General features: G+C 33.5%; 1 protein-coding gene across 4 annotated transcripts in view; it reads left to right on the forward strand.

Annotated features, from left to right (window-relative positions):
- Positions 1-11,073, forward strand: part of OPA1 (OPA1 mitochondrial dynamin like GTPase) — an 86,333-nt gene extending 75,260 nt beyond the window's left edge. For all 4 annotated transcript variants that reach the window (XM_045539952.1, XM_045539954.1, XM_045539953.1 and 1 more), the window contains 2 exons: positions 5,593-5,667; positions 7,803-11,073. In XM_045539952.1, the coding sequence (XP_045395908.1) occupies positions 5,593-5,657 (65 nt within the window). In that variant the 3' untranslated portion in view covers positions 5,658-5,667; positions 7,803-11,073. The remainder of the gene's footprint in view (positions 1-5,592; positions 5,668-7,802) is intronic.
- Positions 11,074-12,095: the final 1,022 nt, after the last annotated feature.

A 12,095-nucleotide genomic window follows, 5' to 3' on the forward strand; every position in this document is an offset into this window, starting at 1 on the left:
CCTATTATCTCTTTGGTTAATCCTTTTATCAGCTGTAAAAACGTGCACATTTTTTTTCTTGTGCTAAATCTGAGATTTTGACTATATCTTTGAGAATCTTGAATCTGGTCTCTAGTTACCTTTTTTTCTTTCCTTGTTTCCCCCAGACCCTATATTCCTTTACTGAGTTCTAAAGGGCACTTATACAGTGTAATTGCCTAATAAAAAGCAAATTTTTTCAGAAACAACATATATTACATAATAAGAAGTGTTCCTTTCATTTTCAGTGCTGTAGTGAACAACTTTTTACAGTGGAATCTCACTAGGTGTCTTAAAGCTTGGTACAAAGTGGCTGTGCAGCATGTTATAAAATAGTTCTGTTAAGGTACATTTGGATCTTTGGATATGTGGTTTGCTGAAAGTACACTGCATTAGTAAGTTTGCAGCTTGTTTTTTTATGCTTTCTTTAAAAACATCAAAAGTTGTAAAAGGTTTATTTCAGTGCATGTGGTAGTGTTTTGTGTATGGTTCTTTATTCCTGTTCTAAACTGTTATTAACCACTGAAGTGAACCTTCTCCCAGGTTTGGCCTTTTGGTATTCACAGTGTATTCAAAACCTAATTACAGATTAGTCTATATTTGAGACTTTTAGAGCAAGCATCAGAAGACTCAAAAAGAAAATGAGAGTAGCAGTATCATTTCATGTAGAGATAAAGAGTCCCAAAACATGAATGGGTGTCAAGTCATCTGAAGAAAAGAAAAAAAGAAAAGGAACTTCATTCACTGAGGTTTATGAATTGGGGATTATGGAAATATTCATGACTCAATCAAGAAGCACAATGAATTGATGTTTGAAACAGCTCATCTTTTAAGTAAACATTGGATAAATGGAAAGTAGCTTCAGTATTCATTACATGTAGAATTTGCTATGTCTGTGTAAAAGAAATATCAGTTTGTTGTTAATCCCGTCTTGAGTTGGTTTAATTTATCAAGCAAATCACAAATTTTACAAGACTACTCTATTTATGAATATGTCATTCAAATATTTAATAGAAAATTTTAATTTTTTAATTATCCATGCTGATCTGTATACACAATTTTACGAGAAAGCAATTTCTAATGATGAAATAGTTACAATAATATTTTGGAATTTGAAAACATTGTAATACGGGGACGTTAATTTGGAAGGATCAGAACATAGAAAGTTTTAGTTGCTACCTCATTTTTTATGGATAATTTGATTTTCTTTGTAGCCAGATGGCATAGTTAGTATACAAGACAGTCTTGGAAACTTATATCACAATTTAAAATGAATGAATTTAAGTATGGGAAATAATGCTGCTTATTATTTGTAATGTAGCTTTCTTGCCAAGCATGAAATCAGAGTGTAGCTTCTAAAGCTACAAGTGAATATATATATGTAGTCAGCATATTTCAGCCTTGATAAAAAAATATGATAATTAAATGGAAGGTTTTTCCTGCACTGGTATTGTGTTGTGAGAGCTGAGTATTCCTCTGATCTCTATTGCTTATCTCGTTCAAGTATAACGCACCAGCTTTCCTTAACCTTCATTGCCAATGTGTAGCCTGTTCCTAGTCTTGCTTGTGATCCTATCTTCTGTCCTCTTGGTCAGTGGTATAATATTCAGGAAGACGGCTAAGTGGATTTTTTTCCCCTCCTCCTTGATTGATAACCCTTATTTTCTGTGCCATATTTTCAGGAACTTCATTCATCTATCATTTATTGAGTATTTATTGAGCATATATAATCATCCAGACATTATTCTAGACACTGCAGATGCTGGCGTCCCATTTCATACTATTGTATTGTTCTCCAAGGGTTTATCCAAATGTGTATAGATTTAGTCTCCTCAAGAGGTCATAATATTCATCAGAATATTTTACAGTTTTGTCATCCTTAGGTACAGGACTACTTAAGAGGTATCAGTAACTATTGTGTTCCCTGATTTTTACTGAAATATGTCTTATTTCATGTCAAATGTAAAACTTGAAACAAATAAAATAATAGCATTTGCTTTATTACAATTATGAGTTAGCATGTGGTAGCAGGTCTTATTTGTATTTCTGAATCAAAGGAGCATGGACAAGACTAACTCTCCAGGCTTTAATGTCTTCATCTTTAGCAATGATACCTGCAGGGTTATATGAAGGTCAAATGCAATGCCAAATTTGAAATCACGTAGTAAAAACTTCACAGACTTAGAGTGAGAGGGTAAGCAAGGAATGCTTCCCAAAGGTAGCGTATCATCTTTGTCCCGATATCACTCCATCAAGTGCATTGTATAAGTGAAAGAACAAAGAAATGAATGTTTTTAGATAATATTTAAAGGATGCATTTACCACAGTTGCTCCTTTTTCTTTTTCACTTACTTCGGTTCTCCCTCCATTCTCCCCTCCCTTCATACCTCCTGCCCCCATTACTTCCTAGTAATTAACTTATATGACTTCTGTCATTTCTGAGATTTCAAGGCATGGTAGTACTGTGTTCTGATATTCTAATTGTAAAATATTTTGTATAATAAAAACATAGTGTCTTAAGAGAAATTTGGCAATTTTTTATTCTGTAGTTTTTGTATTACAGTCAATTAGTCATTGTAGTTTCATTTACAAAAGAAATGCTTACCTCTTTTTTTTTTTTTTTTTTTTGAGACAGAGTCTCACTCTGTTGCCTGGGCTAGAGTGCCGTGGAGTCAGCCTAGCTCACAGCAACCTCAGACTCCTGGGCTTAAGCGATCCTACTGCCTCAGCCTCCCGAGTAGCTGGGACTACAGGCATGCACCACCATGCCCGGCTAATTTTTTCTATATATATATTTTTAGCTGTCCAAATCATTTCTTTCTATTTTTAGTAGAGATGGGGTCTCGCTCTTGCTCAGGCTGGCCTCGAACTCCTGACCTCGAGCGATCCACCCGCCTTGGCCTCCCAGAGTGCTAGGATTACAGGCGTGAGCCACTGCGCCCGGCCAAAAAATGCTTACCTCTTAATTTTAGAAGAATTTGACTTTCATTTAGACCTTACAGAGTCAGACACCTGCATCAGAGAGGTTCTTGGTATATTTCAGTACAAATAGATCCTGCTCTTAACAGTGAGGCTACTGTACCACATGCCTGCATATAGGATAGAAGTCATTGACAGGGCAAAGGATGGACAGATCTAGCCCTACAGCTGCTCTGTGGTACTCAAATCATGTATTAAGTAGAACTGGATTTCCTCTCTTCACGTAGTTCAGCATTCCCAAGTAGAAATATTTGTCAATGAAATGTTTACAGGAGCTGCTAAGGCTCTAAACACCTGTTTTGAGATTTCTGTGTGTTGTGTTACTTGAATTAAATGACTTTTTAAAGACCCATCTGTTTTGACAATTCTGTGAGACAATTTAAAAAACTTTTTTCTCCTACCTTCCTCCCTTTTTAAAAATTATTCAGCTGATGAACTGCACTTATGTGAAACTTTTGTATTCATTGAAAAAAAAAGGTTGTTTCTAAGCAACTAGATGAATTAATTTTAAAACTAAGAATGTGGCCTTATTTTTGGAAAGCAAGTATGCTTACTTAGGTTTGACTGCTGTCTAAAAAAAAAAATTTTTTTGAATGAAAGTCAGCCTGCCAAAAAATACAGACTAAATTTCCAAGAGATGGGTTGGGATTTTTTTTTTTTTTTTTTTTTTGGTTTCTCTAGTTTAATCTTATATATAAGGAGTTAATGCTGTCTTTGTGATAACTATTATATTTTCTCGATAAATAGTTTGATTTAAACAATAGGATTTTTCCCCACAGATTTGATATTGGTGTCAATCCTACCAAGAATTAGAAGTGTTAAATTACTGGAAAAAGAATATGAAAACATTATGCTCTTTGTTTGTAACCATCATAGACTTTGTTGAGTTCCTACAAGGCTACTAAGAATTCATAAAAAGCACAATTTTTCCTTTTATTGGATACTCATCACTAATACTATCTTACTGGTGAAAAGGGTTTCTTACCTCTTCAGTTGCACACATTTACTTTCAAGTGTAAAAGATTTAAACATTGAATATTAAATGCATCCTTTATGATTTTCCTGTGGATAGAAACTAGGATGCTTGCCAATTTTGCCTCTAGATCACTAGCTTTAAATCAGCAAGCCAACCCACTTTAATTAATAATTCCTGATATGTTAAACTGTGTTACAAGGACAAAAATATTTGTTAACATGCTTACTGTAACCTACATTTTAAAATAGGTGCATAATTAAATTAGCAGTGAAGTAGTATAGATCATGACTTTTCTACTTTTAATAGGGGATTGGCATGTACTGTGAATAGTTCACATTTGTGGAGGAAATCTGCATTTCAGAGAGAAATTGTAGATTTATTTATTTTTTATTTTTTATTTTTTTTGAAGAGATGGCGCCTTGCTATGTTGCCTGGGCTGGATTCAAACTCTGGGACTCAAGCAATCCTCTCACTTCAGCCTCCCGAGTAGCTGGGACTACAGGCACACACCACCACACCCAGCAAGAAATTATACATTTTATTTGGAAGTTCATGCACATGAAAATCAAATAAATAATGTCGGCAGGGCACAGTGGCTCACTCTGGGAGGCTGAGGCAGGCAGATCATTTGAGCTCAGGACTTCAAGACCAGCCTGAGCAAGAGTAAGACCCCGTCTCTACTAAAAAAAGAAAAACAGAAATTAGCTAGACAGCTAAAAATATATAGAAAAAATTAGCCGGGCATGGTGGCACATGCCTGTAGTCCCAGCTACTTGGGAGGCTAAGGCAGGAGGATTGCTTGAGCCCAGGAGTTTGAGGTTGCTGTGAGCTAGGTTGACGCCATGGCACTCTTGCCCAAGCAACAGAGTGAGACTCTGTCTCAAAAAAAAAAAAAAAAAAAAATCAAATAAATAATGTAAATCTACATTTAGTGGCTCCGGTATTTTTAAGCTTTCCTTATTCACAGCTGGAAAAGTACTTTTTTTATATGTGTTTTTAAAGTACATGCCCTTCTCATGTTCATTGCAGATATTTCCCACAGATTCCTTTGTCTTTTAATTTTATGACATTTTGACATATAAATGAAAGTATACATTTCAATGTGGCCATATTGGTTGATCTTTTCCTTTGTAACTCCTCCTGTTATTTTATACTTTAAATGTCATCTCCCAGTCTAAGGCCAGTTAAATATCCACTTATATTTTCTTTTAATTTTTTAAAATGGTTTTATTGTTTTATATCTTCCTCTGTTTCAGGCATTGCTAACTGTGAGTCTTTGGTTAGGTTTCAGAGAATCTGGGCATTCCATAAAATTCTGTACATAATTGTACATGTGTCTATAAGTTTATTTTTCTGTGTAAGAAACCATAGGTTTTATTAGATTCTAAAAGGATCTGTCACAGGTCTCTCCCTCTCCTTTCAAAAAGTGGCTAAGAGCTACTACTATAATCCATCTGGACTTTATTTGGGTGGTATGATGGGACTCTAATTTTTTTCCCTTTTCCCCAAATAGTTAAAGAAATTACCGGACCAGTTAGTAAATAATTATCTACTATGATTTGTGATACATTTGAAAAATAATTTTTTAAAAAATTTATCATCTCTTTTTATCTGCACAGAAAAAGTTAGAGAAATTCAAGAAAAACTTGATGCTTTCATTGAAGCTCTTCATCAGGAGAAATAAATTGTATTATGTGAGTAAAAAGTCTATTACTTCATTGGTGCTGACTAAATGCAAAATTTATATTTTAAACTTAATCATTTATCACTTTGCTATATCCTGTTTGCTCCTTATGATGTAATAATTTTAATGGCATGAATCTCTGAAGCTAGCTTCTGAATTTCATTTGTATAATATTTCTTTGAATAACTTGATTACCTTCTGACTGAACTAAAAATATCCTCTAGAACTCATTTTAAACAGAACAAAGGTGAACAGAGAGCTAAGATATTTTATTATATGCAGATGACTTATATTTTCTGTATGTAAAGAATTGAACTGTAGTTGTCATTTTTTCCCTCATTGTTCATAGTCTATGAATAATTATGTGTATGTTAAATATTCAACTTGCAAAGCTTTTTATTTCTTTGGCTTGACTAAAAATTTTCATAAGAATAAGATTGTTCTTAATCTTATTCTCTTTTGATTAAGAACATTTCGATAAGCCTTTTTCCTGCTTAATTTATATAGCCAATATGTACTGATGTTTTTATCTGATTCTATAGTCTGACATTATTAAGCATGTTCATAATAAAATATTATATATTTAAGGACTTCCCTTAGTAGCATAATCAATTGTTAATTGTCACTGAGGAATTAAAATCAGTAAGTCATTCACTGAAGAAGTTGAGGAAAAGAAAATGCTATAATTAAATCATCACTTATTTCAAATATTTCATAACATTTATCTGTGAGGCTTATCCTACAGGCAACTGCAGCAGGGTCAGAAATGGAAGGAGTAGAAATGTGAAAGGTTTCCTCCCTAGCCACACTCAGTTCAGTTCAGAAAAGGGTCTTAAGCCAAACTACCTATTCTCCTCTTCTACGGGGGAAACATTTGAGAAAGCAAGCTGGAAAGGGAAGCACAGCTCAGGTGATAGGTACATCATTCCGAACAGTACACCAGCAATGAAGGAGAGAGGAAGGAGTTAGGAAACTTTAGACTAATGCTTTTTTACTTTGTTGCATTTATGTCTTTCATAAATTAAAACAGATATGTAGAAGTATACAAAAATACATAATCATCTTTAACATAAGCCAAAAATAATTTTGGCGTTTTTTTGTCTGGGTTTGTAAATGTTTTTTGCATCTTCAATGTATTATTTTAAAACCATAAAGTGTTTACAGTATCATCCTAGTCATGGTAGTTACTATGAGTAGTTACTATTCGAAATGAACATTTTTAGTACTATCTTGATTTGGATGGTTCTCCTTTTTAGCACCAGAAATTACATCATAGTTTTGTTTACAGATGTGGCCTTTGGGAGAAAACTCATGAAAGCCACAGAAACCCCATGAAAAATATAAGCTGTATTTCTGGTTTATTAATGAAATGAGGAAGCCCAAAGCCAGCCATTGTTTTACATAGTAGTGTCTCTCCCCTAAACTGAGCAGTGTGACATCTAGAGTTGCCATTGCTGCTGGGAACTTGCCTTTTTCCTGCCAGAGTGTCTCTGCCAAGAGCAGGTCAGGGCAGTCCTAAGAGCCAGGTTGTGGTGATATTTGTGCATGGAGAGGTCCGTAGGTGTAGGAAAACCATCCCCATTTTTCTTGTTTCCTACCTGACTGTCAGTCTCTAAGGCCTTTCCCAACCTTTGTGACTTATGACTCTATGAACTGTTACAAAATATCTATGAATTGGACAGATGATCTATTTTGTACCCTACAAACCCATTTAAAATAATAAATCTGGCAGAATGGTAGCCTTGCTTCATTCTGACCATTTTATAAAAGTTACCAAGCATTCTAACAAAATTTCTCAATTACAGTTTTAACATGTGTGGAGTTCCTAAGTCACTGTAATTCTAATATTTGCTGAAGATGTTTATACCCTACACAACCATGTAGAGATTCTTCTCTACCAATTAATTTTAATATATGTTTTTAACTCTTTTTCTATAAGAAATGAATTCTAATATATTTTTATTGATGTTTGATAAAATTATGCTATATTGTTACGGTAGATGGTATTCTAAATAGTAATATAACTAGAAAACTTAGGCAATTAAACTTTCAATATTTTTATGATCATGCAGTAATGAAGTTTGTTTAGAAATTTTGCATTTCTCTCCCCAGACCTAAATTTATCAAATGGGTTTATTTTTACAGAATCCTACTCATAATGTAATCGCCTGTGCATACATCTGAAGAAAGAAAACTTTAAAGTCTTTTGTCCTGCCTCTTTCTCTTCTGCTATTCCACCTTTCTAAACATACAATAAAGTCATGGGATAAAAATAATTGATGTGTGTTACAGGCACTTTAACCATCAGCTGCCTTTTGAATGGAAGAACAGTGGTAACAGCATTAATAGCTTATTTTGTTGTACTGAAGTGACAAATTGGGATAATATAATTGGTATGGCCATTAGGTTCAGTCCTTGAAGATAAACTTGCTCTCTGCTTGTTGTCTTATTTGTGGTGGCACTAGTTTAATTCATTAAATGATGTTACTCAGTGTCAGTTTCTTTTCCAGAAATATAATGCTAGGTGTCTTGAAATGAAACTTATAGCAATTTTTTTAAAGTTATCAGTTGTATATAAAATGATAGTAACCCAGTAAGTCATTGTCTGTATCTGTAATAGTCTATATCCAGAACTATTTGGCCATGATAATTCAATTTATATTCACCACATGAAAGAAAACTGGTTAACAGAAGAACCCCTCACATAGGTTAATTTGGATTATAACAATTCAGTGTACACTTAGTGAAAGAAATTTCAACCCTTTATTAACAGCTTAGAAATTTGCCTTGGAAGCTAAGTCAGTGGCGGGTTACCTATTTGATTCAGTTGTTGTTTTTGTACTCTCTGTATCCATTTGAAATTAATTCATTTTTGGTGTTGTATACTTTAAGTTAGGCTTTCTGTTAATAGTGGTTTTTTTCCTGTTGACAGAGCCATTGGATTATGACACGGGATGGGGAAGATTAAGGATAATCAGTTGACTGATTTCATTTAAAATATTGTCAAATATTTCAACTAGGCATCAGGAAAAGGCTTCTTTCATAAGACTATTTTAAATAGAAATTATTTCAACAGTTAGAATAATGTTTACCATCCTACTCTTATCTGAATAAAGAAAAAATTTAAAGTTTAATTTATTGCAGTTCAATTACAATAATACCCTCAACATTTTCATGGGTTTCATAAATATTTTTTAATTGGCTAAAGGAGCTTAAAACAAAGAAATAATGCCATTTTTTACTTAAAATGTCTATTTCATTTGCTGCCTTTTCATTAAGCCTTTATTTTATTAATAAAAATGCCCATTGTGTGACAGTTGTTATTTTACAGTTTACGTAATTTTATAGTATTCTTGGAATTATTTTTGATAACAATGCCGTTAGTATCCCCTGCCTTTTTTTTTTTTACATCAATACATTCTTTATTGTGACCCCTCAAGATCTAACACTTGATATGTAAGTGTGAGGTTGGAGAATATCACACAATATGTCACAAACTGAGAATTCAGTAAATATTTGTTTTATACTGTTTGATAAGAAAAGTAGATCCAGTTTTAAGCAGCTAGTAGCAATATACATTAATTGGTAGATAATAGTCAAGAACCTTTTGTATTTCTTTCAGGTCTAGGGACAATAATGAACAGAAAGGGAATCGAGCTCCATAATGTTCTGTACAAAGACTAGGAGATGACCTCACTGGTTAAACCCTTCTAAACAGCGCTGGCAGGTAGGGAAACACCCTCACTGAAGCAGACATTAAGCATGTTAATGAACATTTTTGCAGTCGTAAACATAACCTTTACAACTACACATCTATTTCTAAAGAAAAAAAGAAATAAGACTTTATTCCTGTGAACTATAGATGGAAAAAAAAATGTCCACAGCTGTTTTTCTACAGATTTCTCCTGAGGATTAGTCAGTACTGTTATCACACCTCTTTGTATAAATTTTAAAAAGATGCGGAGGAGGATCTTCATTTCTTTGAGGAGATCAGTATTGTAACTTATATAAATAGATGATAAAAATTAATATTATTAAAAGTCCCATACAAGGGTCCTGACATTCTCCTCATCCCCCTCAGTAATATGGCTCCTTTTTTTTTTTTTTTAGCTGATCTCATACAAAGCATGCTTTTTTTTTTTCTTGAAAGCTAGGTATTTATTAAATGCAGATGTTATTGAAAGGAAACTAAAATTCAGTCTCAACAGTAAGCCCTGTGTGTTGTGTCTGTAGTTCAAAAATTAGAAATGACTCAAATTTAAACAAAAAGGTAATTTCAGATATTCCATATATAGAAGTTAAATTCTAACTAGACAAGAAATCATTTTTTTTTCACGTCAGAATTTGCAAAGACTGAAGTGGACAAAACTCTCTGGAAGACTGAGCAATTGTAAATAGATTATATCCAAAATTAATTCAGCCAGGATATAAATTTTAAAAAAACAGTGTATGTAAGCAATGCACAATAGGAAATAAGTGGTTCTTGCTGCTTCACCGTTGAACCAACTACGCTATAGTTCCAAGGGGAGCAGTCACCCTTTCTAGCAGTTAAATTATACTGTCTCGTTTGTATTATCCCTGTTTTCCAGACTTTATTACAATGGACTTCCTACAAATTATTTAGCCTCCAAATAAATGCAAATGAATAGTGTAAAAATAAGTAGGGAACATTGCAGAGAGTGGTGCTTCCTAACCTCACAATTTAAGAATTTTACAAATGATAAGAGTCAGAGTAGAGGTTTAAAAGGTAAATTCTTTACCTAGGTAATAATTTTGCTTTTACTTATTTCAGATGTATTTATCTAAGAAAGAATATGGTATTTTTGCTTTCCAATGAAGGGGATCAAAGTAGTGGTTCTTATCTCAATTCTCTAAGCTGGTATGTGTTATAGTTTCAGACACTTTATCAGTATGGAAATGTGCTTTAAAATATGCTTATTTCTTGAATGATCATGGTTATGTGTTATTTAAATATTTAAAACTTGTTTTCACTTATGCACTGTGAATGAACTTTGTATTTAAAAAAAAAAAACTTTCACACTACATGTAGATAATACTGCAACTTATATTTTGCCTGTGCTTGATCTAAGGTCATTTGTGTAGATGAGTAATTAAAAAATATTTAAATCACAGTATAATTCTATTATTGGAGAGCATCTTTTAAATTTTCTCTGTTTTAATGAGGGAGAGAGGAAGAAACCTGTGTACCTAGGGTCATTATTTGAACCCACAGTATAACCACATTCATGGTCTAATAAGCTCTTAATGTGGCTCTTATCTGAATGCTTGAATTTCACATGCCTTGCATTTCACAGTTGTAATCCATGGTCAACCAATGCTTTTTTTCATATCCTGACACTTGTCAAAACATTTTGGTATTTTCTTTGGTAAAATATATAAAAAATGTTTTCTAATTGCACTTTGCTGCCAAGGCCGTCATTTTCATTAATGATACTAGTGTGTTTAGTCACATATGAGGCTTACTAAAAAGTTATAACTAAGTCTTAGAACTGGAAGGAACTTTTAAGATCGCTTATTAATAGTTACTAAATCACAGGGTAACATCATGGAAATTAGAATTTTATCCACTTGTCAGAAAATATGGTCATGGTTTACATGATCCAACACTTGCCAAAAGTTCTTGAGACCTCTGATATTTGTGAGAGAATATGTAAGGAATAGGTTAACTCTATCTTTTTGCTTTGCTAACGTATATCTGAGAATTAGGCCAAATCATCAGAAAGCCACACTGCCTGGGCTACTACTTACCTACTTCTTTACCTAATATTATGTTGTTGACTTTTTCATAGACAAATAGAAAATACACAATATCTTTTGCAGAAGTCTATCCTAATGACATGTCTCTACTAATACTTAAGTTCATTAAAGTAAGGATTACTAGATAATTGTGTACCAGCAAAGTTTCCTTTCCAGACAAATGCATATACTGCTTTCCTTCTGACAATGAGAATTCAAACCTTACTAGTTTCTTTGCTTCAGCTGCCGGGAAATAGTGAAATTAATTTACCTCTCAACTGAAAGAATGAATTTAATCATTTTTCTGCTCCCTTAGTTTATATTCTGCTTTTGTTGTTAATCTCTCTTTTCCATACATCTTAACGCAGATAGTACTCCATCATTAACAAAATGCAGTGCTTACTATTTCTCCTTTAAGAAATGTATTTGTCTCTCTAGAGGGCATAAGTCAAAAGTTTTCACATTTGCCATGACTCTCCAGGTGGTACACAGCCAATCCCCTTGCATGCCAAATATATGTAATTTTTCTGCAGTTAACTTACATATAGTGAAAACCAGAAATCACCTTACTCATGCCTCAAGAACACAGTGCACACCCAGTGACAATAGCGTACGTGTGTCCCCACTGCCATGAGCAACACTAAGGACCAAGAGATGCCTGATGCGTGTTGGGGGGGAGGG

This window comes from Lemur catta, chromosome 1, assembly GCF_020740605.2.
Source record: "Lemur catta isolate mLemCat1 chromosome 1, mLemCat1.pri, whole genome shotgun sequence".
Lineage (NCBI taxonomy): Eukaryota > Metazoa > Chordata > Mammalia > Primates > Lemuridae > Lemur > Lemur catta.